This window comes from Musa acuminata, chromosome BXJ2-11 (genome assembly GCF_036884655.1).
Source record: "Musa acuminata AAA Group cultivar baxijiao chromosome BXJ2-11, Cavendish_Baxijiao_AAA, whole genome shotgun sequence".
NCBI classification, from domain to species: domain Eukaryota; kingdom Viridiplantae; phylum Streptophyta; class Magnoliopsida; order Zingiberales; family Musaceae; genus Musa; species Musa acuminata.
The window spans coordinates 29,744,764-29,769,127 of NC_088348.1; the positions used below are offsets into that span (position 1 = coordinate 29,744,764).

The 24,364-nt window shown below is 37.2% G+C and overlaps 4 protein-coding genes across 7 annotated transcripts; 3 read left to right on the forward strand and 1 right to left on the reverse strand.

The window, feature by feature from the left end:
* Nucleotides 1-1,591: 1,591 nt before the first annotated feature.
* LOC135584470 (bZIP transcription factor 53-like) lies at nt 1,592-2,011 on the forward strand. Its single transcript, XM_065133716.1, has one exon. The coding sequence runs from the start codon at nt 1,592-1,594 to the stop codon at nt 2,009-2,011; it is 420 nt and encodes a 139-aa protein (XP_064989788.1).
* A 15,081-nt stretch (nt 2,012-17,092) lies between these two features.
* LOC135627387 (nicotianamine synthase 3-like) lies at nt 17,093-18,313 on the forward strand. Its single transcript, XM_065133470.1, has one exon. It carries the CDS (start codon nt 17,141-17,143, stop codon nt 18,101-18,103), a length of 963 nt encoding a protein of 320 aa, XP_064989542.1. The 5' UTR covers nt 17,093-17,140; the 3' UTR covers nt 18,104-18,313.
* Nucleotides 18,314-19,745: 1,432 nt separating this feature from the next.
* On the forward strand, nt 19,746-21,365 carry LOC135626720 (nicotianamine synthase-like). The gene has a single exon (XM_065132266.1). It carries the CDS (start codon nt 20,037-20,039, stop codon nt 21,114-21,116), a length of 1,080 nt encoding a protein of 359 aa, XP_064988338.1. The 5' UTR covers nt 19,746-20,036; the 3' UTR covers nt 21,117-21,365.
* A 61-nt stretch (nt 21,366-21,426) lies between these two features.
* LOC103971980 (cytochrome c oxidase subunit 5C) lies at nt 21,427-24,353 on the reverse strand. 4 transcript variants are annotated; one of them, XM_009386153.3, is made up of 2 exons: nt 24,205-24,353; nt 21,427-21,807 (listed from the first exon to the last, which is right to left on the reverse strand). In XM_009386153.3, the coding sequence occupies exon 2, from the start codon at nt 21,805-21,807 to the stop codon at nt 21,613-21,615; it is 195 nt and encodes a 64-aa protein (XP_009384428.1). In that variant the 5' UTR covers nt 24,205-24,353; the 3' UTR covers nt 21,427-21,612. The 4 variants fall into 4 exon arrangements, with proteins under 4 accessions (XP_009384428.1, XP_064988339.1, XP_009384427.1 ...); XM_065132267.1 differs by having other exon boundaries at nt 21,427-21,812; nt 24,205-24,349; XM_009386152.3 differs by having other exon boundaries at nt 21,427-21,816; nt 24,205-24,348.
* Between the last annotated feature and the right edge of the window lie 11 nt (nt 24,354-24,364).

A 24,364-nucleotide genomic window follows, 5' to 3' on the forward strand; every position in this document is an offset into this window, starting at 1 on the left:
AAATCTCACAGTCTAAAATAATAAACCAAATTTAATACCATTTATCATAACAAAACCTGATGAGATGACATACTTGTTAATTGTAGTATATTCAATCTAAATCTTAACTTACTTTTGATGTTAAATTAAATTAGGATGTTATAAAGATAAAAATTCTGATAATAATATTATATTAAATTAGTTCATTTCCCTTTTATTCTGGTAAATTCTACAATCATTTCCTTCCCCTAACATTTTGATTTTGTTTCTTTTTTTTATCTTCAATTCTCTTGAAAAACTAAGTACATTTAATTATACAAAAAAATGATTTTACTCTCTATAAATAAAGCCATATTAGCAGTAAAGTCTTAACTATTTATAGATAACTATATAAATATTTTTATCATCATCGAGATATATAAAAGATCATATTTGTAACTAAATTAAGAGTAATTAAATTCATAGATATTTTATAATAATTTTTTTTATCTCTCTCAGTCTCTTTTGGTATCTCCAATATTAATATTTTTATTATTAAAAAAATAGTTTCAAGTCTTCACACTCACAAATAAAAATATTATTTTTTGCCTTCTATAGATAGAATAAAGAGATTAATATAGAAGCAATATTGGTTGAGATATCCATGCAAGAGATTAATATGAATAAGAATTTATATGTTACGAGTGTCTATTATTTGCCTCTATCACTTATCAACACAAACTATTCACTTCATCTGCTCACCAACCTATCAACCTTTGGATTCATTGGCAAAAGGGCCTTAACACGAATATGCTCTCAAGATTCCTGCGATCCACCAAAGATTCGCGGTCAAATCCAACATGGAGTGTCTGTTTGTGACATTTCTGCGCAAATCTAAAGGCACAAAATCACTGCATCTTGGGGCCGCCGAAGGCCCCTCTCCTCGTTGATAAATATGCTTGATCTCACAGCCTCGAATGGATTTGGTTTTGGCTCTTCTTCCAGCTAAGTATTCTTGTTTTCTTTTTGTTCTTGGTTTCTGCAGCGTGGTTCTGCCTTTTTGTTCTGATCAATCTCCGGAGGAATCCTCCTTTAATATGATCTTTCAGCGTTGGTTTTGGTTTTCGGCTCGCGATCATCGACAAACCAACTCCCAAAATCTGATCTTTTGTGGTCCGCCTTCCTATTGAGTGGATGTTTTCTTTTTGTTCTTGGTGTTTAGGCCCTGTTCTTGGTTTCTGCAGCGTGGTTCTGCCTTTCTGTTGTGACTAGTCTTTGGTGGAATCCTCCCCTGCGTTCGAATCCGGCTTCAAAATCTGATCTTTCAGCGTTGGTTTTGGTTTTCAGATCGCGATCATCGACCCTCAAATTCCAGAATCTGATCTTCTGTGATCCGCCTTCCTCTTCAGTGGATTTTGTCTTGTGTCGTGGCGGTAATCGAAGACTGCTTATGGTCTTGATGATTCTGTCGAGAACAATTTCCCAGCCTTCATGGATCTCGCTACTCTCAGCCTCTGCTTCCTCCACTCCTTCTCCGTGTTCCTCCTCTACTGGTTCTATGTGATCTCATGAACTGACTCACATCGCTTCATCCATTCACTTCGAGTTCGATCCGATTTCGACTAGAAAGAGCATGTCTTCCTTCCCGATCCGCCGGGCTTCGAGTTCCGAGGGGGACTCGCAACCAGTGATCGATGAGAGGAAGAGGAAGCGGATGCTCTCGAATCGGGAGTCCGCGCGGAGGTCAAGGATGAAGAAGCAGCAGCATCTAAACGATCTGATGAACCAAATGGCGCACATCAAGATCCAAAACAGTCAGATCGCGGAGCAGACCGATCTCGTGACGCAGCAGTACACCAAGGTGGAATTGGACAACGCCGTGCTGAGGGCGCAGCTGAGCGAGTTGATGGAGAGACTGCAGTCGGTGAACTCGGTGCTCCGGTTCGTGGAGGAGGCCAGTGGGATGGCCTTGGACATACCCAGTATACCGAGCTCTCTCCTGAAGCCATGTAAGCTTCCGACCATGGCCACTGCTGACAGAATCCAGTTCTGAAAACTCCATTGTTGTGCAAGGCATGTCCTCGCCTGTGTCTCCATCACTGTTCCATCAGTTCCCCGGTTCTGTTGAGTTGCATGTTGATTGGAATGTTTGAGCCAGTAACATTATCATTCTGTAAGGATGTTCTTCTGATGTCTTAGAAGAGGCTACAACATTTGAATCTGATTCCATGGTATCTGATTCTACTTGGGTTACTCAAGATTTGGATGTGAGCACTTCACAGAATCATTAATGGAGAATGATCTCATTTCAGTAGGTTGATTCCTGAGAAGCCTAAACATATATGTTGTCCCACCACCAACCATCTTCACAACACAAACATTTCTTCAAGCTGTTCAAATAGTTCCCAACAAATCTTCTGTTCTTCCCAATCTATGTTGTAGTCATAAACATAAAACATATCTGACTCTCCTGAGTACTAAATATTTAGATAGGAAGTCCAACACCTTATGAGAGAAACTTATTGCTAATGTGCTCAAGTTGTCAATGAGCTGTGGATGTATACGCAATGGTTAGTGCATTTTATGCAAGCCTTGTTTGCTTAGATTGATCAAAGTTTTCTTTGACTTTGGAGCACTGTCACTGGTAATCTTTATTTAGAATCAGTAGCAATCTCTTAAGTTTTCTGAAAATTGAGGAGATTATTTCCTATCATATAAATTTAACTCTCTGCTGAATCATTTAACAGCCTATCTGCACTTGTAAGAAGCTCCTGAGATTATTTTGATTACTACAACCCAAGTACTGAAATAAATGAACTGAAAGGTTCACTATTTCAAATTGGAAATCTAAACTTAAATGGTGTTATTTCAAATTGCAGAGAAATAAAAGTCTTTTCACTGGTTGATGATAGTAGTTGTTGATAAGAAACCAACATAAAGATAATTTGACCATTTAAAAAGGGTTGATTATATTATCAAATACAACAGACCAAATCTAAAAAATGGATATTTGACCAAATGTTTCAGTGTATGCAATAAGCATCACTCTATAATTAATACTCCAAATTTGAAGAACTATGGCTTGTAATTTAGTAGCAGTTGATAAGAAGGCATAGGAATAATAATTTGACCATTTAAAAAGGGGTTGATTATATTAGAAAAGACATTGGACCAAATCTAAGAAGTGGACATTTGAGCAGATATTTCATAGGGTGTATGCAATAAGCATTACTCTATAATTAATATTCCAAAATAGAAAACCTATGGCTTGCAATTGAGTGGCTGTTGATAAGAAAGCATAGGAATGATAATTTGATCATTTAAAAGGGGTTGATTATTTTAGAAGAGACATTAGACCAAATCTAAAAAGTGGTTATTTGACCAAATATTTCATAGAGTATATGCAATAAGTATTACTCTATAATTAATACTCCAAAATAGAAAAACTATGGCTTGTAATTTAGTAGTAGTTGATAAAAGACATTAGACCAAATCTAAAAAGTGGATATTTGACCAAATATTTCATAGAGTGCATGCAATAAGCATATTACTCTATAATTAATGCTCCAAAATAGAAAAACTATGGCTTGTAGTGGCAGAAAGCAATTGCAAACTATGCAGCTTAATCTCTTCTACCCTAAGCTTGAGTAGACTAAGATGTTATGTAAATGAGACAAAACAGCTTCAAAATTAAACTCAACTTTGATTGTGTTTGGACTTCATTAATTGTACTGAAGTTGTGAGTTAGAGTCAGCAATAGGATGTTACCATCAGCTCCATCCAGATGAAGGTTAACAATTCAGAGAATCAATAAATTTAAATAATAATAATAAATATAAAATTTGAATGATTTATCATCATCCTTTGTATGTATCAATGGAAATTTTCAAAATTTTATAATATGAGAACATTAAATAAATAAATATATATATATATATAGTCTCTCTCATGTAAATCATGTGTATTTTCCTCCTCATATGAAAATATCATGATCACCCAAGATATATATATATATATATATATATATATATATATATATATATATATATATATATATATATCTTAAACTTTTGTTTTCAAAGGTTTTGCTTGGAACAATTCTTTTCTTCTAATTAGGTTATCCTCAAGCAGCTGTTTTTAATTAAATACTTCAACATCATTAAATTTGATGGGATGTAAGTGTTTGGTTGCAAAATACATTATCATGGGCCTTTTTACCCTTCTCTGGAAATATATTAGAGTCAATCTTTTGTTAGATCAAGAGTTGACACTAAGACAAGATCACCGACGTCCACCGAAGGCTTTTCTTTAATAAGCGAAGGCCAATCAACTTTTATAACTCAATTCTCCTTTTACCAGGTTTAGGAGATAACCCTTATACCCTCACTCACTCTTTTTTCAATCTATTCTAATAGTTAAAACTTTGAGAGGAGCTCACGCAATATTGCAGCAACGTTTCATACTTTTTTACTCTCAATACTTGTATGCTTTAACCAAGGATATGAGAGGTATTTATAGGCTTTAAGTTGATTCAAACTTGGAGCCTAAAACTTTTCCATCCCGAGTTCCCCGGGCACGGGCGGTACCACCATCCAGGTCTGGCAATACACCGCTTGAGGCATAGTGCTGGGCGGTACCATCGCCCAAACTGGCGGTACCACCACCTGGCACCCTGCTAGGGGCGGTATGATCGCCCAGACTAGCGGTACCACCGCCTAATACAGTCTCGAAGATTATGCCATAACGGTAAGACTTCTTGGGATATTGTTTGGGCTTCTTATTGGGCCCAACACAATTCTTACATGGGCCTTGTTGGCCCCTAATTAGATTGGCCCAAATTTAAGTCCAATCATGTGTTAACTATGAAATCCTAAGATATTTGCTAAGCTAAACAAGTTCTTATGTCTATTCTTCCGACAAACTTCTAGTGATCTTCCGGCGAACTTCCGACGGACTCCCGACAAGCTCCTGGAGTTCACGATAATCTTCTTGGCGAGTTCCGATGAGTTTCTCTGGCAAGCTCCGACACTTCTCGGCTGGTTCCTCCAGAACTTTCGACAAACGTCCGGACTTCCGACGAACTCTCGAACTCCCAACGTGATCGCGTCTTTGACTCCGGGACTTCATTTTGCTCCATGCCTTGCCATCATAGTTAATCCTGCACATATAAAACATACTTCGATCTAGACAATTAATACTAAGCATTAATCAAGTTGTTTGGCATGTCATTGGTTCCTCAACGTTTCGTCCGATTTTTCGGCGCATCGTCATCTCTTGCGGCCTATTGCCCAATCGGCCAATTGACTCCGCAACTCCGATATCTTTGGCGTAATATCCGCTCTTCTTGGCCCGATGTCCGAATCCACGACCCGAAGCCTTCTGTCGATACGTCGACCGATCCACCGGTTCGACGTTCAATCTTCTGACATGTTTTCCTCGGCACAACATGATTCTTCTTACTTTAATTGTCTCATCTTGATCGAAGCATCCTGCGTCACTCAAAATGCAGAATAAAACATAAACACATTTCAATTTGTTTCATCATCAAAATACGAGATTCAACATCTTTTACTTTCGTTCATCAAGGAAATCATCTAGAACTACATTTATGCAACTCTTTTGAGTAATGTATCCATTATGCATCTGTTTCATAAGACCAAATTGCTTCTTCCTGTCCATTCTTCAGCATTCTTTTCTCCGTTTCCATCATTCCTCAGCTTCTCAAGCTAAATCTTTATAGTAATCAATACATTTATATTTTTTTAGAGAGTGGGGACTATATAAAAGAGATTAATGTTTAATGATATCAATTGTTTGTATGCGATTTCAATAATACTTCAACATTCTAATTTAATCCGATATCGAACATGGGAAAAGATTTGGATAGTTATATAGGACTGAATCTGGATTATGATTTGGGTTGATGGATGTTAAAGAATGATTTATTTTTAATAATCAGTTCTAAGATGTTAAAATGATCAATTATTCCACAAAACATAAAAGGTTAGGAAAATTAAATTTAATAATTCGATATTACATTTTGCATTTGAGATATTTTCCAAAAGTTTTATGAAATAAGATATCCTATGTTGAATTTTTTTTAAAAGATACTATGATATTTGTTTCCTGATATGAATAGGTTTGATCGATCCAAAGGATCAGTATCGGTCTGAAATATAAATTTAAAATCAAATATTAAAATCGAATAAGATTATCAAATACTAATGAATTACAAAGAAATTTAATAAAATTGTTTTATGCTAAATATGTTTTATCTTTACATTTCATATCATATATTTATTTTCCAAAAAATTGAAACTGAAATAGAAAAGACAAAAGAAAGTATATAAAACAACAACAACAAAAATACAGAATAACTCATGAAAATTACTATTATATTTTTCTTAGAAAATAAATATCGACCTATTTGTCTAACGATATTATTATAGCAAATAACTATTTTGTATTTACAATTACTTTAGGGATAACAATAAACCTTAATACTATTTATAAACAAGGAATGCGATACCATACCGATGTTTCGAAATCGGCTCGGTACGATACAGTACTGTGTACCGCTCAGTACACCATGCCGTACCGAGTGGTTTTAAATATTTCTTCCTCTTATTGTAGCACTATTATACTGGTACAATGAACTGTAGCACTATAGCACATTTCGTCCGGTAGCAGACGGTCCACATATCGATATATCGTCGGACCGGTACGTACCACCCGTACGTACGATACTATTCGAAATTACATACCATGTTTATAAATTTGAGATTAATTTTGAATCATATGACATTTTCATTCTTCCATACTCTTTAGATACAAATTTTTTTCCTTTACACTTTACGACTCTCAATGTCAATAATTTACTAACATCTTTTCCTGTTCATTCATCGTCTCGTTAAAGATCAAATTATACATATACATATTATTTAATGATTTAAGTGTTTAGATACAATAAATTTGGCTAAAATGTTAAGAAGACGTGATTATGACTTCATTAGTTTCAGAGCATGACTTATTATGGTCTTGCAGCCTCGGCCATTGCTTTTGATCGTTATGATGACAGTGAAAGAGATGTGAGAGGAGGGGAAGAAAGGAGGAGACAACGATGCATCTGTCGGGTTCTTTTAACGTACATGGATCAAATATTTATTTTATAGAATCAAAACTGAATAGATCCAAAATAAGGGATTAATAATGTTTTCATGAAATCTTACAACAATTGAGAAACAAATTAATACGGAAGCGTACCTGATGAATTCATTAGAGTATTTTCTGAATTGATTGGTGAGTTGGTCTTCCAATTGCAAGTATCCTTTAAGAACTTTAGATTTCTCCTTGACGGGTGAAGAGAAGTTTCATTCGATACTGTAACCGGGGACCATAACCTTATTTATAGTCATAACTGATGAATCTACAATTATGATTGTATTCATAATTGATGAATCTGTAATTATGCCTCAAGAGTTTCATATTCCTAGCTTATCTCGTCATTAAGTTAGGAACATGACTAATGGTATCCACACAATTATTTTCATAACAATTATGTTCTTTAGCCAAATAACTTTACTTTAATTAGATCACTTTAATTTTGGCTAATCAAAATAATGGCTTAACACATTTAATTATACATGTGTGACTTTTTAAAATTCTAACAATCTCCCATTGAGTCACATATGTATCCTTATAAATGTGATATTCTTTATGAGCTCAAAACTATTGTCATTATTAAATATGACATACAAAACAATCTCGTCCATTGACTATATTAATATAGGACCAAAGCGGTCTTCGCTATATCAATCATAGCTAAACCCATCAATGATCACTAATATTAATATAATCAAATAACATAGATCAATTATGAAATGTGTAGCATGAAAATTACATGAATGTGATATGTACATGTCAATTTTTAACTGGTCCAATTTTATCTTTATGAGATCATTAATAACTTTAATAGCCATAATGTACAAAGTATAATAAACTGAAGCTTTATTTATATCAGAAAATATCTGTACAAATATAGAATCTGGCATAGAACATACAACAAACATATGACAGACTCCCACTAAACTAAAGTTTCCTCAAATTCTGATATACCCATATGAGCAGTATGCTCATGAAAGACCTTGGGCGGTATACCTTTTGTGAGAAGATCTGCCAACATAAAGTTTGTTCCCAAGTGTTCTATAGAAATTTGTTTACTTTGTACCATTTCTTTCACAACTAGGAACTTGATGTCAATGTGCTTTGACTTAGTCAAACTCCTATTGTTGTTGGAGTATAAAACAACCGATTTATTATCACAATATATCTTTAGTGGTCTTTCAATCCCTTGTAGTATTTGCAGTCCTGTGACAAAATTCCTCAACCAAATTCCATGATTGGATGCCTCAAAACATGCTACAAATATCGCTGCCATAGTGGAAGAAGCAATAAGAGATTGCTTAGCACTACGCCAAGAAATCGCCCCACCAGCCAACATATAAATGCAGCCCGAAGTGGATTTCCTACTGTCTTGGCATCCAGCAAAATCGGAGTCAAAATACCCAATGATCTCCAAATGGTCTGATCTCCTATATGTGAGCATATAATCTTTTGTCCTCTTTAAATATCTCATGACTCTTTTAGCTGCCTTCTAGTGATCCATTCCAGGATTGCTTAAGTATCTGCCTAACACTCCAACAATGTACGCTATATCCGGACGCGTACAAACTTGTGCATACATTAGACTCCATACAGCTGATGCATAGGGAATCTTCTGCATTTCTTGAGTTTCCAGATTTCCTTTAGGGCACTGATTGAGACTGAACTTGTCTTCCTTTGCGACAGGGGTGTTTCCTGATTTGCAATCATGCATGCCAAACCTTTTGAGTATGTTATCGATATAGCTCCTTTGTGATAATCCTAGAATACCTCGGGATTTATCTCGGTGTATCTGGATTCCTAATACAAAAGAGGCATCACCAAGATCTTTCATCTCAAAATTTCTAGATAAAAATTTCTTGGTTTCATACAATAAGCCTCTATCATTTGTGGCAAGCAGAATATCATCCACATACAATATCAGGAAAATGAATTTGCTCCCACTGAATTTGTGATACACGCAATCATCAACAGCGTTCATCTCAAAACCAAATGAGAAAATTACTTGATGAAATTTGTGATACCACCGACGGGATGCTTGTTTTAGTCCATACATGGGTTTTATCAATTTACAAACCATTTTCTTTGGGTCTCCTAACACAAAGTATTCTGGTTGCACCATATAAATTATTTCATCAATGTTTCCATTGAGAAATATTGTTTTAACATCCATCTGATGAAGCTCTAAATCAAAATGTGCAGCTAGAGCCATAATTGTCCTAAAAGAGTCATTCGTTGAAACTGGAGAGAAGGTCTCTTTAAAGTCAATCCCTTCCTTTTAAGTATAGCTTTTCGCCACAAGACATGCTTTATACCTCTCGACATTACCTTTAGAATCCCTTTTGGTTTTAAAAATCCATTTACAACCAATGGGTTTCACATCTTCTGGTAATGGGACAAGTTCCCAAACTTTATTGTCTTGCATGGACTTATACTCTTGATTCATTGTCTCAATCCACTTATCCGAATTAGAATCCTCCATGGCTTGACGGAAGTTGATTGGATCATCTTCCATTATACCACTACTTTCTTCATGTTCCTAGAGAAATACCATATAATCATCTGAAATGATACTCCTCCTTTCCCTAGTGGATCGTCGCAAAGGTGTTGGCTCTTGCGACATAGATTCTTAAGAATGTTGAGTTTGTTCCTCATGAATAATTTCTTCATACTGCATAGGAGTTGAAATGACTATATCCTTTTTGAGGTATAGATTTTGCCATATTAGTAGCAACTATATGAATCGGATCAGACTGAACCAATTCTTCCTCAAAGGTAAAGTCTTTAATCTTATTTCTCCTCCCAAACTCAATATCCTCAAAGAATGTAGCAATACCCGTCTCAAAAATATTTCTTGATTTGGGATCATAAAATTTATACCCCTTAGATCGCTCAGAATAACCAATAAAGTAACTGCTTATTGTTCGGGGTTCCAATTTATTTTCATTAGGCCTGTAAGGCCTTGCCTCAGTTGGACAACCCAATACACGAAAATGTCTTAAACTAGGCTTTCTCCTAGTCCAAAGTTGCTTTAGTTGGTACTCTATTAAGAATGTAAGCTGTAGTTTTTATTGCTTCTCCCCAGAGTGACTCTGGCAAAGTAGATTGAGAAATCATACTTCTTACCATGTCCTTAAGTGTGCGGTTTCGTCTTTCAGCTATACCATTCATGCTAGGTGACCTAGGCATTGTATACTGAGGGACAATTCCACACTCCTCTAGGTATAAAGCAAATGGTCCGGGACGTTGTTCACCTGAGCCATCATTTCTGCCATAATATTCTCCTCCACGGTCAGATCTGACACTTTTTATCCTTTTGCTGAGTTGATTTTCAACTTCAGCTTTAAATGCTTTGAACACATCCAAAGATTAAGATTTTTCATGTATTAGATACAGGTATCCATATCTAGAGTAATCGTCTATGAATGATATGAAGTATTGTTGACCATTCCATGAAGATGTTGGAAATGGTCCACAAATATCTGTATGTATCAATTCTAAGACGTTCGTAGCTCTATATGCACCTGATCTATTAGGTTTGGTTTGTTTACCTTTAATGCATTCAACATAAAAATCTAGACCTGATAAGTCAATGGGATCAAGAATCCCATCTGACACAAGTCTTTCAACTCTATTTCTAGAGATATGACCCAAACGTTTATGTCATAATATACCAGAATTTTCAATTTTATATTTAGTACCTTGCAATTCCGTATTCAAGGTTTCATGATAGGATGCTATAGTATCAAGTAAATATAGATTATCATAAGTCATAAGTGAACCAGTTCCAATCATATTTGAATTTAAAGACAAAGTAAACTGATTGTTTCCAAACGAACAAGAATAACCATATTTGTCCAAATAAGAAACAGAAATTAAGTTTCGTCTAAATGACGGTACAATAAAAGTGTCTTTTAAATCTAACTAATATCCGGTACATAATAACAATCTAAATATTCCTATAGCTTTCACATCTACCGATTTTCCGTCCCCCACATAAATGCATCTCTCAGCATTATTGGGCCTTCGGTAGCTTAGACAACCCTACTTTGAAACACTGATGTTAGTAGTTGCACCGGAGTCTAACCACCAAGTGTTTCTAGGTACTGAAGTTAAATTGACTTCTGAACAAACCAAAGTAAGGAATGTTCCCTTTTTAGCATGCCAAGCATGATATTTAGCACAGTCCTTCTTTAAATGCCCAGATTTCTTGCAGAAGAAACAAGTATCATCCTTATTTTGTTTCTTCTGTACTAGGCCCTTATCAGCCTCATTTTTTCCACATTTATGTTTTCTTTTCTTGCCCTTAAAGTTGGTTTCGTTTAAAACCAGTACTGGATTGAGGTTAGCAAATATTTTTATAAGAGAACCTAAATAAGATAACAACAGATAACCAGAAATTATGCTCATATTTATTACCATAAACTTAAGTAAATTCAAATAATGATATAACCCATCTCAAGATACCAAGTGCAACATTAATATCTTGTCTTTGGACTTCAATATTAATTGCTAGTGGTAGTCTTGTTGTAATGATCAAATACTGATAATAAGGCATGTCAAATGAAAAACCCATTTTTGGATTGATTTATCATTTACATGTATAACTTTATAATTATCACGTATTACCATTACAAGTATGTATAAAATCCTGCCAGTCATTAACCTTCCTTTGGGCCGGATAATTACCGCATGGATGTAAATACACACTACATTTAATATTTTCATGAGAAATGTTATATATGAGAGGTCACTTTGGCGACTTCATATATTAAATTACTCAATCTAATATTATACAATCACTAATTGAATTTGGACCATATTAGTCAAATTGATTTGATCTTAATTTGTTGACTAAAATATTTAAAGCACGTAAATCATTCAATTTATGTCAACAAACAACTTTATAGAACCAATATTATGTTTAATCCAACATAATATTACAACAATATTATTAAACCAACATAATATTATAACAATATCTAATTAATTAAATTCATATTAATTAGATAAAATCTAAAAAAAAATTGAGAAATTTATGCCTTGTAGTGCAAAAATGAATTTTTACATATTGATGAATAGGAAAAGACACGAAGTGGAAAAGATAATGTGAAGCATACTGTAGCATGATTACATAAAACCATAATCTTTTCAAACGATAATAGAACCAAAGCATTTCAAAATAACATGATTACATAAAACTATCATCTTTCCCAACAATGATAGAACCAAATTACTGATGAATATTGATGAAAACATCATTAAAATTCATGAGAAAAAAGCTTAAATGTTCATCAATCATTGTAGGATGACTCTGATACCACTTGTTGGGTTCTTTTAACAGATATGGATCAAATATTTGTTTTATAGAATCAAAACTGAATAGATCCAATATTAAGGGATTAATAATGTTTCCATAAAACATTATCAAATCCATTATAATATGCATGAAATCCTACAACAATATTAAGGGATTAATACGGAAGCGTACCTCATGAATCCATTAGAGTATTTTCTGAATTGATTGGTGATTTGGTCTTCCAATTGCAAGTATCCTTTAAGAACTTTAGATTTCTTCTTGACGGGTGAAAAGAAGTTTCATTCGATACTGCAACTGGGGACCATAACCTTATTTATAGTCATAACTGATGAATCTACAATTATAATTGTATTCATAATTGATGAATCTGCAATTATGCCTCAAGAGTTTCATATTCCTAACTTATCTCGTCATTAAGTTAGGAACATGATTGATGGTATCCACACAATTAATTTTCATAACAATTATGTCCTTTAGCCAAATAACTTTACTTTAATTAGATCACTTTAATTTTGGTTAATTAAAATAATGGCTTAACACATTTAATTATACATGTGTGACTCTTTAAAATTCTAACAAATTATACATATACATTCGAAGTCGGCTCGGTACGATACAGTACTGTGTACCGCTCAGTACACCATGTCGTACCGAGTGGTTTTAAATATTTCTTCATCTTATTATAGCACTATTACACTGGTACAATAAATTGTAGCACTGTAGCATATTTCGTCCGGTAACAGACGGTCCACGTATCGATATATCGTCGGACCGGTACGTACCACCCGTACGTACGATACTATTCGAAATTACATGTTTATAAATTTAGGATTAATTTTGAATCATATGATATTTTTATTCTTCCATACTCTTTAAATACAAATTTTTTTCCTTTACACTTTACGACTCTCAATGTCAATAATTTACTAACATCTTTTCCTGTTCATTCATCGTCTCGTTAAAGATCAAATTATACATATACATATTATTTAATGATTTAAGTGTTTATATACAATAAATTTGGCTAAAATGTTAAGAAGACGTGATTATGACTTCATTAGTTTCAGAGCATGACTTATTATGGTCTTGCAATTATTGGCAACGTCCCCAAGAAACCATTGCCTGTCGATGGCTCGCAGCCTCGGCCATTGCTTTTGATCGTTATGATGACAGTGAAAGAGATGTGAGAGGAGGGGAAGAAAGGAGGAGACAACGATGCATCAGCTATCAATCCCTGCGTCGAGTGGTCGCGACAACCTTTCTGCTCTTTGGAAGGCAGTGGCCATAATGACTGACTAAAGCAGGAGCAGCATGCACGCATGATTGGTGCAACAACATAATATTCATAGAGGCAGCATCATCTTCTCCGGATGAGTGCCTCCTCTGCTAAAGAACGAAAAGGGGGCACAGAGTTGCTGTTTCCAAAGTAGGACGCAGGTGCAAGTGTGCAGTGGTGGTGGACGGAAGAAGGAGAGTGGAAGCACCTTCCTCTAAGGAAGAAGGTGAAACCTAATGCTCATCCAACATGGCGGCATATGTCGACATCCTCCTTCCTCTCTCTCTCTCTCTCTCTATTCAAATCTTACTAGCCTTGTTTAAACACAACTCGAGCATGAGATCAGCCTGAAAGTATTGAGTTAGCAGCCGCATGCAAATGTATCTTAAATTATATATGGGTATCGATGAGTATATTTAGCCGTATATTTAATGAGGATAGGAGAATCAAGATCTATCTTTAGTGTCATCTCTATTGTAAGAGAAAACTATAATCTGATTACTACTTGAGCAGTGTGTCCAATACACACAAAATTGTGTACCAACAAATTAATATATAGATCATTCTAATATATAGATTTAGGGTTATCTGACATACTTGTTTGACATGAAAATATTATATATTGGATCGAGTACTATTTAACATGGTTCGTGTTATTCAACTGTACTGATATATTAATCGATTATTAATACGATACATACCAAATTATATCGACATACTAACACATGATTTGATGAAGTGTACCAACAAATTAATATGCACCGTCCATATCGGATGATGCGCTGTGGTATAATGAGTCTTGTTATTTGACAAATATATATGTGTTTATTATATCATCTACGATAAATGAATACTAAAATCATAAAAAAGAAATAAATATGTAATCTTAGTATAGGATATCATTTATTAATTAAGAAATAATTAAAATAATTAAAATATCAAATATTTCAATGTCATTATTTAAGTGCTTGTTTATGTCTATAAAATGATCAAATTAATTTAATTTTTTTCTTTTCTCATAATCCTATATGATATTTTGATAAAGATGATTATTATATTGATTTGAACAAAATGATCATGAATGAAAGCAAAAACAAATAAAACTTGATAGCAATGATAAAAGATGGATGATTGACATGTGTAGGGGAAAGAAAACATTGTGATGTCTTGTCGTTCGAACAAGTTCTATAGTAGTGTCTAAGTTCAAGGATGGCCACAACAATGTTATCAAAGTTATGGAAGTTTTGTTCGATCTTTCCTATGCACATCCAAAAAGGACACTCCAAGATAATATTAATTTAGGGAAGTGGAGTTCAATGCGTGCATTAGTCATGATGATGCTTCTACTTTACATCAAATAGGAATTTAGAATATGACGAATCATCTCTTTCCCAAATGAAATGCAAGATGCTTGTCATCTCCCAACTTATTCAAAAATCAATAATATTTAATTGAAGAAGCCGAAACTTTCTCCACAAATCGCAAAAAGACAAATGAAAATGATACTGATATCTTTTTTTTTTTTTTTACTTTTTAAGATATTTATGTGATAGCTAAACAATCACTATTTAAATCGACTATTGTCAAAGGAATGATTCGAATGATATTTGTGATATGATATTTATTCTTTCTCATATTAAATGATGAATAATTATCGAGATATATACGATGTATTATATGATTCATAAATAGAGAAATTATTTTCTTGAGTCGGATATAAAGAATTTACTTGTTATAATAAAATATGAATTTTCTTAATCTTCAACTTTATTCGGTAAGTCGAGATTTATTTTCATTTTTATTGACTCAACCTTTGATTATATAGATTATAAAAAATAAGTTTATTATAATATACTTATGTCCAGGGAGAGTAAAATGTATCTTTAAATAACAAAAGAACCATATGATATTAAAGAAATGCCAGCATGAAAGTAACATCATTTCAGTCAACTTGATGTGATCATCTTCTTACAAAGTTCATGCACTACACTTGTAGAATCTTCACTCACTAAACTCACTAATGTGTGGTTTTGTGACCGACTCTTATCAAACTGCCAAAGATCATTCTTCCATGTCAAGTCACTTGGGGTGAGTGCTCTTTCATCACTCACTGACATGGTGTCCTCATCAGTGGGGACTCTGCAAGATCCTTTTTATTTACAGACACTGGCAGTTCTCAGTGGAGATGCCTCCTCTTACAACTCTTTTCTTCTGACACCATCATGTTCTGCCAGTTCTAAAAGAGATTGTTATCTGTGACATGATTTCTCAGCAGAAAACTTGAAATATAAAGGCATTGTTAATCTGAACTTCTGTCATCCATCTTATCATGTCTCTCTCTCAATCTTAATCTCTTTCATTTCTTACAATGGTGACATTCTTTGTGTACATGAGAATGGAGGTATAGAGAAACAAAAAGCCCAATGCTTTGTTCATGTGCAGCTCTTCTTGGATTTGTAAATTACATGGAAAATTTGATTACCATCAATCAACCAAGTCTATGAATACGATTACTCAAAAAATAGAAATAAAATCTATCAGGCTGACATCCCTAATGCAAAGGTATCGGTGGAGACGTAAATGGCTTCGTTTGTGATGTCACCCCCATGCATCGCTCTTTTGTTTCAACTTTGAGTTACGGTGTGAATGCAAATATTCCAAAGGCAAAATACATCACGTAGGTGGCTACTCTTCTCAAGAAGAAGGCATGAAACAGGCCACCCAAATCTCAATGTCAACAGCTACCTTTTGATGTCCCTATCAATGATTCATCCTCCCAATGACCCATAAATCTTTCACGTCCTTATGTGCGTCCCATATGTTTCTCTCTCTCTCTCTCTCTTTGTTTGTAAGGATAAGATTATATATTCATTTTTTGATTCTTACTAAATCTCGCATTGAAATTTTTTTTATACTTAATTAATTGGATGGTCAACCTCTAATCGATTATAAGATATTCCACAAGTTGCGTGTTTGCCAATAGTGTAGGTGATGCATGTAGGTCAAATTTTGGATGGTAGATTGCATTATTGGATGGTTATTTTCACGGCATTTTTACCAATGCATAATAATATAAATCACCGAAATAAATATAGGCAATCAATGCAGTGTTCATGCACGTAGTGATTTACCAAAAGACCGAGCTGGAACCATGCAGCTCGTACTCTCGGAAGGGGTGCAACAGGCACACCCTGTGTGAATACAAGGGTCTCAGAATCTTAGACTTGTGTTCTTGCACATTGTTTAGCGTTTGTTGTCGATTTAATATTGCACCCCCTTGCTTCGATCCTAACCATCCATGGCGTTGGATCGAAAAGGTGTCGTCTTGCACCCCCCTTGCCCATATATAGGGACCTACATCATCCCCGTGGGAGCATGTGAGAGAGAGGTGTGTGCTCGCCTTTCGGCCTTGAGGTTCTTTTCTGATGACTAGCTTTGCCATGGGGAAGCAAGAAGAGATGCTTGTCCGAAGGATAACTGAGATCTACGAGTGCGTCTCAAAGCTTCCCGCACTGAGCCCATCCAAGGAAGTGAACGAGCTCTTGACCGAGTTGGTCAACATCTGCATCCCTGTGATCGCCATAGATGTGTCCAAGCTGAGCTCCGAGGTGCAGGCGATGAGGTCCGAGCTCATTATGCTCTGTGGAGAGGCGGAGGGCCTCATGGAGAGCCACTACTCTGATCTGCTGGCTTCCTACGACAACCCTCTCGACCATTTGAGCCTCTTCCCTTACCACTCCAACTATCTCAAGCTCAGCCTTTTGGAGTACACCCTACTGATGAGGCACGTGCCGAGCCCGCCGGGCAGGGTGGCGTTCGTCGGCTCCGGCCCTCTGCCACTGACCTCGGTCGTGCTGGCCAAGCAGCACATGCCGGCGGCGGAGTTCCACAACTACGATCTCGACCCGACCGCCAACGATCGGGCCTGCCGGCTGTTGCGCGGCGACCCCGACATGGCGGCCCGCATGGCGTTCCACACGGCGGACGTGCTCAGCGTGACCCACGAACTGAGGGGGTTCGACGTGGTGTTCCTGGCGGCGCTGGTGGGGATCGGCCACGACGAGAAGGTCCGGGTGATCGAGCACCTCGCGCGCCACATGGCCCCGGGCGCCATCCTGGTGGTGCGGAGCGCCCACAGCGCCAGGGCCTTCCTGTACCCGGTGGTGGAGCCGGCAGACCTGAGAGGGTTCGAGGTGCTGTCGATTCACCACCCCGGCGACCAGGTCATCAACTCGGTGATCGTGTCCAGGAAGCCGCAGGGCGGCCACGCCCCTGGTGCTGCAGCCGTGATGAGGCCGTGCAAGTGCTGTGAGATGATGCAGGGCTTCCATCACTTCGGCCATGGAAGCATGATGGAGGAGGTTGCACTGGAAGAGCTCCCCTCCTAACTCACGCCTCCTCCTTCAAATACCTCTTCTCGAATCATTGGGCACAGACACATTCTAATGCGTGTCTAACTATTCCCGCGTGCTAAGATCTAATATGGTGTGCTTCTAAATATCTTCTCGTCTTCCCCTTTCAATTTGTCAGGGAAATCAGTGGTATTTTCCTGTTGCTACATATCATGTATGGACTTAAGCTTCGATCTCTATCACTTATATGCGCTCCCTATAATTGTACCAAATACAAAGTGTGTTCTGTGATGATGATCACTTGCTTGCCAGGAAAATATGTCAGAATCAATGTTTGAGTGCAGAATTCTCATCTGAATGCAGCTGAACTCATTCTGCAAACAGGATGTAAGGCACACCAATAAATGAGTTCAAAGCTCCAACCCTGTTTCAGTATCGTTGCAGTAGAAAGATCTAAGATTGGAGAGAAGAAGAAACGTTTCAGAGAGTGTTCCAAGTCCAACATGTTTGGTCTGGCGCAGGAAGAAACAAATACTTAGCTAGCTTGGACGGAAAGGAAAGAACCTAACAACAAGACTTCTTTTGGCATCTCTCTCCTGTAGCAGATTTCTTCTTGATAGATAGATCGATAGCGTGCGTGTGACCATTGTTGCCTTTGTCGTATCACATAGACTTCACTGTTCTCATTTAGATATGATGTTGCTAAACATCATGACCCTTTAGAATAGCATGAATGAAGCAAAATCCAAGCTTTGACTTTTGTTTAACTCATGAAACGATAACATATCTTTCTTTTGGGAGGAGAATATGTCATTTTTCTTCTTCTTCTTCTTCTACATCTCTCTAATAAATCCTGCAGAATTACATATTTTACATAAGAATCAAACCCTAATTTCAAGAATTTCTTCTTATAGAATTTCTTGTCCACTTAGGATAATAGCTCTAAGAATCATAAAATACAATAAAATTATTATTGCTTGGACACCATGAAATTTTTGGGTGGGAAATTGCACCATTGGATATGTGAAGTGCATCAGAAAAGTAGGGTTACTTTCATTAGATGTAAAAAGTCAACTACACTAATTTGAAGAATATAAGTAATTGATTTTGATTATTCAAAATATTAAAAGTCCTAATTGTAGTCGTTGACCGGAGATCAAGCCAAAACATTCATTTGGGTATCATAAAACCCATCAAAAGTAGAGGTGACAACTTCATGTATTGTAATTAATCCAATATTAATTTTAATTTTTAACTAATCTTATCCAATGTTATTTTAATTAAACTATCCAATATTATAAGAGGTCAAATTTACTTCGCGTAGGAAGGTTGGTTAATCGACCATGTCATCTTTGACTCGATTTGACCTTGACTATCTTCTAAAAGTCTTCTAAGGTTTTGTACCAATTGCATTTGATTGAGAATTCTATTCTAATGTACATGTCATTAGAATTCTAATGTTATGATTACGTTTGACTCCAACGATTTTTCACTTCAATAATTATTATCATTAATTTTTGATGGCAAGTGGCAAATGATTTATACATATTCTACCATATCCTAAGCCAACTATATCATCCCGTACGGATTCGATTTGTACGAAATTGCATATAAGATCAATAAATCTTGGTTTAGATAATTGGATTACAAAGAAATCGTCGAGGTTGACGCATAAAAATTCCTCCTTGGATCGACATAATCCAAGAAACCCAAACATAGATCACCTTATCTAAGAGCACAAGCAATGTTGCGAGTTGACATGAACAAAGCAAGCTTATATCACTACACGGCTCGTTCTATCTCAAAGGGTTAATTTGGTGCGCCCTGTGCGAATATAAAACAGTATCAGAATCGTAGACTTGTGTTTTTGATTCTTCGTAGCTGTTGTTATCCAACAAGAAACATGGATTTTGGATTTGTTGGATGGATCGTCGTTCTTGGTATTGGAGAAGGTCAGCTTTGAGATGCGATGCAAGGAGGACGAGGGTCATCTCTTTCTATCCTCACACCCCATTGCCTATATATATATCCTCTCGGGGAAGCTGAGAGAGGTGTGTTTGTGTTGGCCGTCAGCCTTAGCTTCTTGATCGCAAGCTTTGCCATGGGGAACCGAGAGGAGAGGCTGGTTCAGAGGGTCACAGAGATCTATGAGTGCGTCTCAAAGCTTCCCACACTGAGCCCATCCAAGGAAGTGAACGAGCTCTTTACCGAGTTGGTCAACATCTGCATCCCTGTGATCGCCATTGATGTGTCCAAGCTGAGCTCCGAGGTGCAGGCGATGAGGTCCGAGCTCATTATGCTCTGTGGAGAGGCGGAGGGCCTCTTGGAGAGCCACCACTCTGATCTGCTGGCTTCATATGACAACCCTCTCGACCATTTGAGGCTCTTCCCTTACTACTCCAACTATCTCAAGCTCAGCCTTTTGGAGTACACCTTACTGGCGAGGCACGTGCCGAACCGGCCTGGCAGGGTGGCGTTCGTCGGCTCCGGACCTCTGCCTCTGACCTCCATCGTGCTGGCCAAGCGGCACATGCCGGTGGCGGAGTTCCACAACTACGATCTAGACCCGACTGCCAATGATCGCGCTAGCCGGCTGGTGCGTAGCGATCCCGACATGGCGGCGCGCATGGCGTTCCACACGGCGGACGTGCTCAGCGTGACGGACGAGCTGAGGGGGTTCGACGTGGTGTTCCTGGCGGCGCTAGTGGGGGTCGACCACGACGAGAAGGTCCGGGTGATTGAGCACCTCGCGCGCCACATGGCCCCGGGGGCCGTCCTGGTGGCCCGGAGCGCCCACAGCGCCAGGGCCTTCCTGTATCCGGTGGTGGAGCCAGCGGAACTGACAGGGTTCGAGGTGCTGACGGTGCACCACCCCGTCGACGAGGTCATCAACTCGGTGATCGTGGCGAGGAAGCCGAAAGACGACCACGCCGCTGGTGCTGCAGCCGTGACGAGGCCTTGCAAGTGCTGCGAGATGGTGCAGGGCTTCCATCACTTCCGCCATGGAAGCGTGATGGGGGACGCTGCACCGGAAGAGCTCCCCTCCTGACGGACGAACGCCTCCTCCATTCCAAGAAAGAGAAGTTGCTGAATCATTCTCCAACTATTATTGTGTGCTTAATTCTAAGATGGTGTGCTGCTATCATGTATGGACTGAACTTTATTTCGATCACTTACGTATGCTTTGTTAAAGGAAGTATCAGATTCAAGATTGAACAGCAGAACATTAATGTCTTATTTAATGCAGGAAAAGGAAAAGAACCTAACAATTAGAAGGCGTCTTTCTTGTATTGTTCTCCTCTTACGTCAAGATAAAGACAACAGAACTGCCCAAAAAAAAAAGAAAGAGATAATCTCCATGCTGTTCAACAGACATTATATAAACAGAAATTGAAGTCCATAGCATTACTATGGTGATATCAACAATTACCCAAATTTATTCAAATTCAGCAGTAAAAAAGTGCAAATTAGACTTGAACATGTTCTTCAGCTTCCACACAGAATGCTGGTCTCTGTTCACACCAAAGGAATGATATAAAAGATGGCTATTCTTCTGCAACAACAACACTGATCTCACCCTTCTCCAGCATGTCATAGAAAGCTCTTGTTTTCCTCTGCTCATTCCAGTGGTGCATCTTCCACAGCCCACCAGCAAATAGTCCCAAAGTAAGGCCAATGCAGATCTCCTTGACAACACTAGGACCTTTCAAGGTAGCGTGTGCAATTTTATGAGCAGCCATCTGTTCTTTCTTGGGCAAATTTCAAGCCAGACAAACAACAAATTAGAAACTGTTGGACAAAAAGGGTAGGAAGGGTTAGTTAAGATACTCTAAGTTGCCGATTCAACCTGAAATCATATAACCTTGTTGAAGAAATAAAAATTTCTGATATCCACTTTTTTCATATAAGACAACCCTTGCACTAATTCAGATATATAGCATTATTTAATAAGTCATACTATCTACATCAAGCACTTTCTATGCTCAAACTCAACAAAAGGTAAGTCTAGTAAGAGATTGACAGACATTTTCAATGCCAAGAATCATGGATTTAACTCTCAGAAGCAATAAAATCATCCAGGAAAGTTCACGCGATAATTATAAATTAATACTCATTGTAAACAACAGAACAAGACAGAGGTTTTGGACAAAACCACCTCTATCGAAACAACACTGATGCAGAGGAGGTAAGCAGGAAGCAGAAATCTATCAAAAGATCATCTGACACATAACTCAATGAGCAAGTGAGCACAAACTGAGTTCGTGAAACCAAAGTTCGTCATATCGCAAAATACCGCTCGATACTGGTAGTATGTACCTGCCCAATAGAGGACCAGTATGAGTACGCCTTCATGTACCATATGTTGGTACACTCAGTACAAACCATACCAATAACTGATCGGTACACCGGTACGAACCGGTAAGGGGAACCATGCATGAAACTACAGTAACCCATCTATGGAGACGATGAAGATACAGAATTAGAACAAGCTAAAGCCCTTTATTTATTCCTCGTGTTCATGATGGTGCATTATCATTTGATTGTTTCAATTTACACCAAGCAGTACAATATAACATGTAGTTATAATTAACTCTATCTGCCTCAGCCTAACAGCAATAAAGATATAATTTTTCAAACTTTAGCAACTCAATGTTAAAGCATTTTATGATTTCGCATATTTCAGTTTTCAGTGCCAAGGAACAATCCATGAATCTAAGAGAACATGAAACCAAAATTCTATCATAGAATTAAAAGGAAAAAATCATGTGAAATAATATTCATGATGCTAGATTTTTTAAAATAGTTTGCATCATGAACATAAAAAACAACTCAACTAATTTGGTTTATTAATCCACACATGCAGTCTCCATGGAGGTCCCGTTTTTCTGATGAATGACCTATACAGATGCTTGAGCCTCATACATGAGATTTTGTGAACAAAGACTTGAATCCCTAAATCTTTAGACCACAAAACAATTCTGCATGCGTGTGTTTCTTTTTACCCCTGTAGTGTGTGGGGGAAGGAGAAGGGTGGGACAGCATGGCATACATAAAGCAGTGGAAAATAGGCATAGAAGGGAAGTAAAAGAAAGGTCAATATACAAATATTGTTCTAAATTGAGGATAAAATAGTATTACTGAATGTTAACTCTCCGAAGGTGCAAACTTTTACATGAAGACGAAGTAAATAATGCTACAATGCATGATCCAAAAAGCCATATTACTTAACAATTTGCAGGAAACAATCTTCACAATCTTCAATATCACCTGGAAAAATGAGTTCATTGGGAACTTTTACAATAAATTTTACATTAATAGAAAGAATGATTTACTGTTTTTCCTAAGAATCAAGAGTAATCTTTCATCAAATCTAATCAAATTAACCTAGTTTTCTCCCCAAATTTCAAGATCTTCTCTGAATCAAACTCTCAAGTTTAGTTGAACTGATCAAAAGCTCCTTCCCATGAAGATTACCAGATCCCCTTTTACTCAAGTTCACAGGCTTCACTATAGAAAACCCAACAATCGCCCCTGTCTCTGGCTACACCCCTAACGATTTCCCTTAAAAAGTTTTGTACATTCTGGACATGTTCTTAATCTCAATTCCAGCTTTATATCCTTTCCCATACCTCGTTTTAAAAACCAATATAACCTATTCCCTCCCTGTTCCAGATACTAGCTTGTTTTTTTCAGCTCCATAGTTGTCGCACACACATACACACAACAACCTGACCGCAATAAAAAGTAACACATACATTAAAAACACAAAAGGTTGATGAAGCAAACAATTCATCGAGGATATCAACCTACACACAAATACGTGATGATCTTTTCCATGTTCCCCCTTAACATTTGACATCCAAATATGTGATGACTAATTCATCTCAATTAGCAATAGCAAGAAAATAACCCTAAAAATTCCCAGCCATCAACATATCAGAACGCAAAAGTTCTACCAGCAGCATCCACTAGCAAAACACAAAATCCTTCTTTTTCCGACACAAGTTTTAGGGCAAACTAGCGTCAGATCCCAAAAGACAAAACCAATGAAACAATCAGGAGTGCGCAGAACTGATCGAGATCTTTAGTAAAGAAATCCTAATTGGAGAAACAAAAGCGAGGAGAAAAGGCAAAACCTCGAGAGATCTCGATCTTGGCCTCGCCTCACCAGCGATTAGTCTCCACGGGCGCACAGCGAGGCGGCGTCGGTCGATTTTATTGGGTGTCCTTCACGCCTCCGCTGTTTCGTAAAATTACGGAAATGGTCAAATCCCGAAACGCTACAAAACCCGATAC

What these genes read in the sequence shown, in the direction of transcription:
- LOC135627387 (XM_065133470.1), top strand. Translation starts at nt 17,141, where the DNA reads ATGACTAGCTTTGCCATGGGGAAGCAAGAAGAGATGCTTGTCCGAAGG.
- LOC135584470 (XM_065133716.1), top strand. Translation starts at nt 1,592, where the DNA reads ATGTCTTCCTTCCCGATCCGCCGGGCTTCGAGTTCCGAGGGGGACTCG.
- LOC135626720 (XM_065132266.1), top strand. Translation starts at nt 20,037, where the DNA reads ATGCAAGGAGGACGAGGGTCATCTCTTTCTATCCTCACACCCCATTGC.
- LOC103971980 (XM_009386153.3), bottom strand. Translation starts at nt 21,807, where the DNA reads ATGGCTGCTCATAAAATTGCACACGCTACCTTGAAAGGTCCTAGTGTT.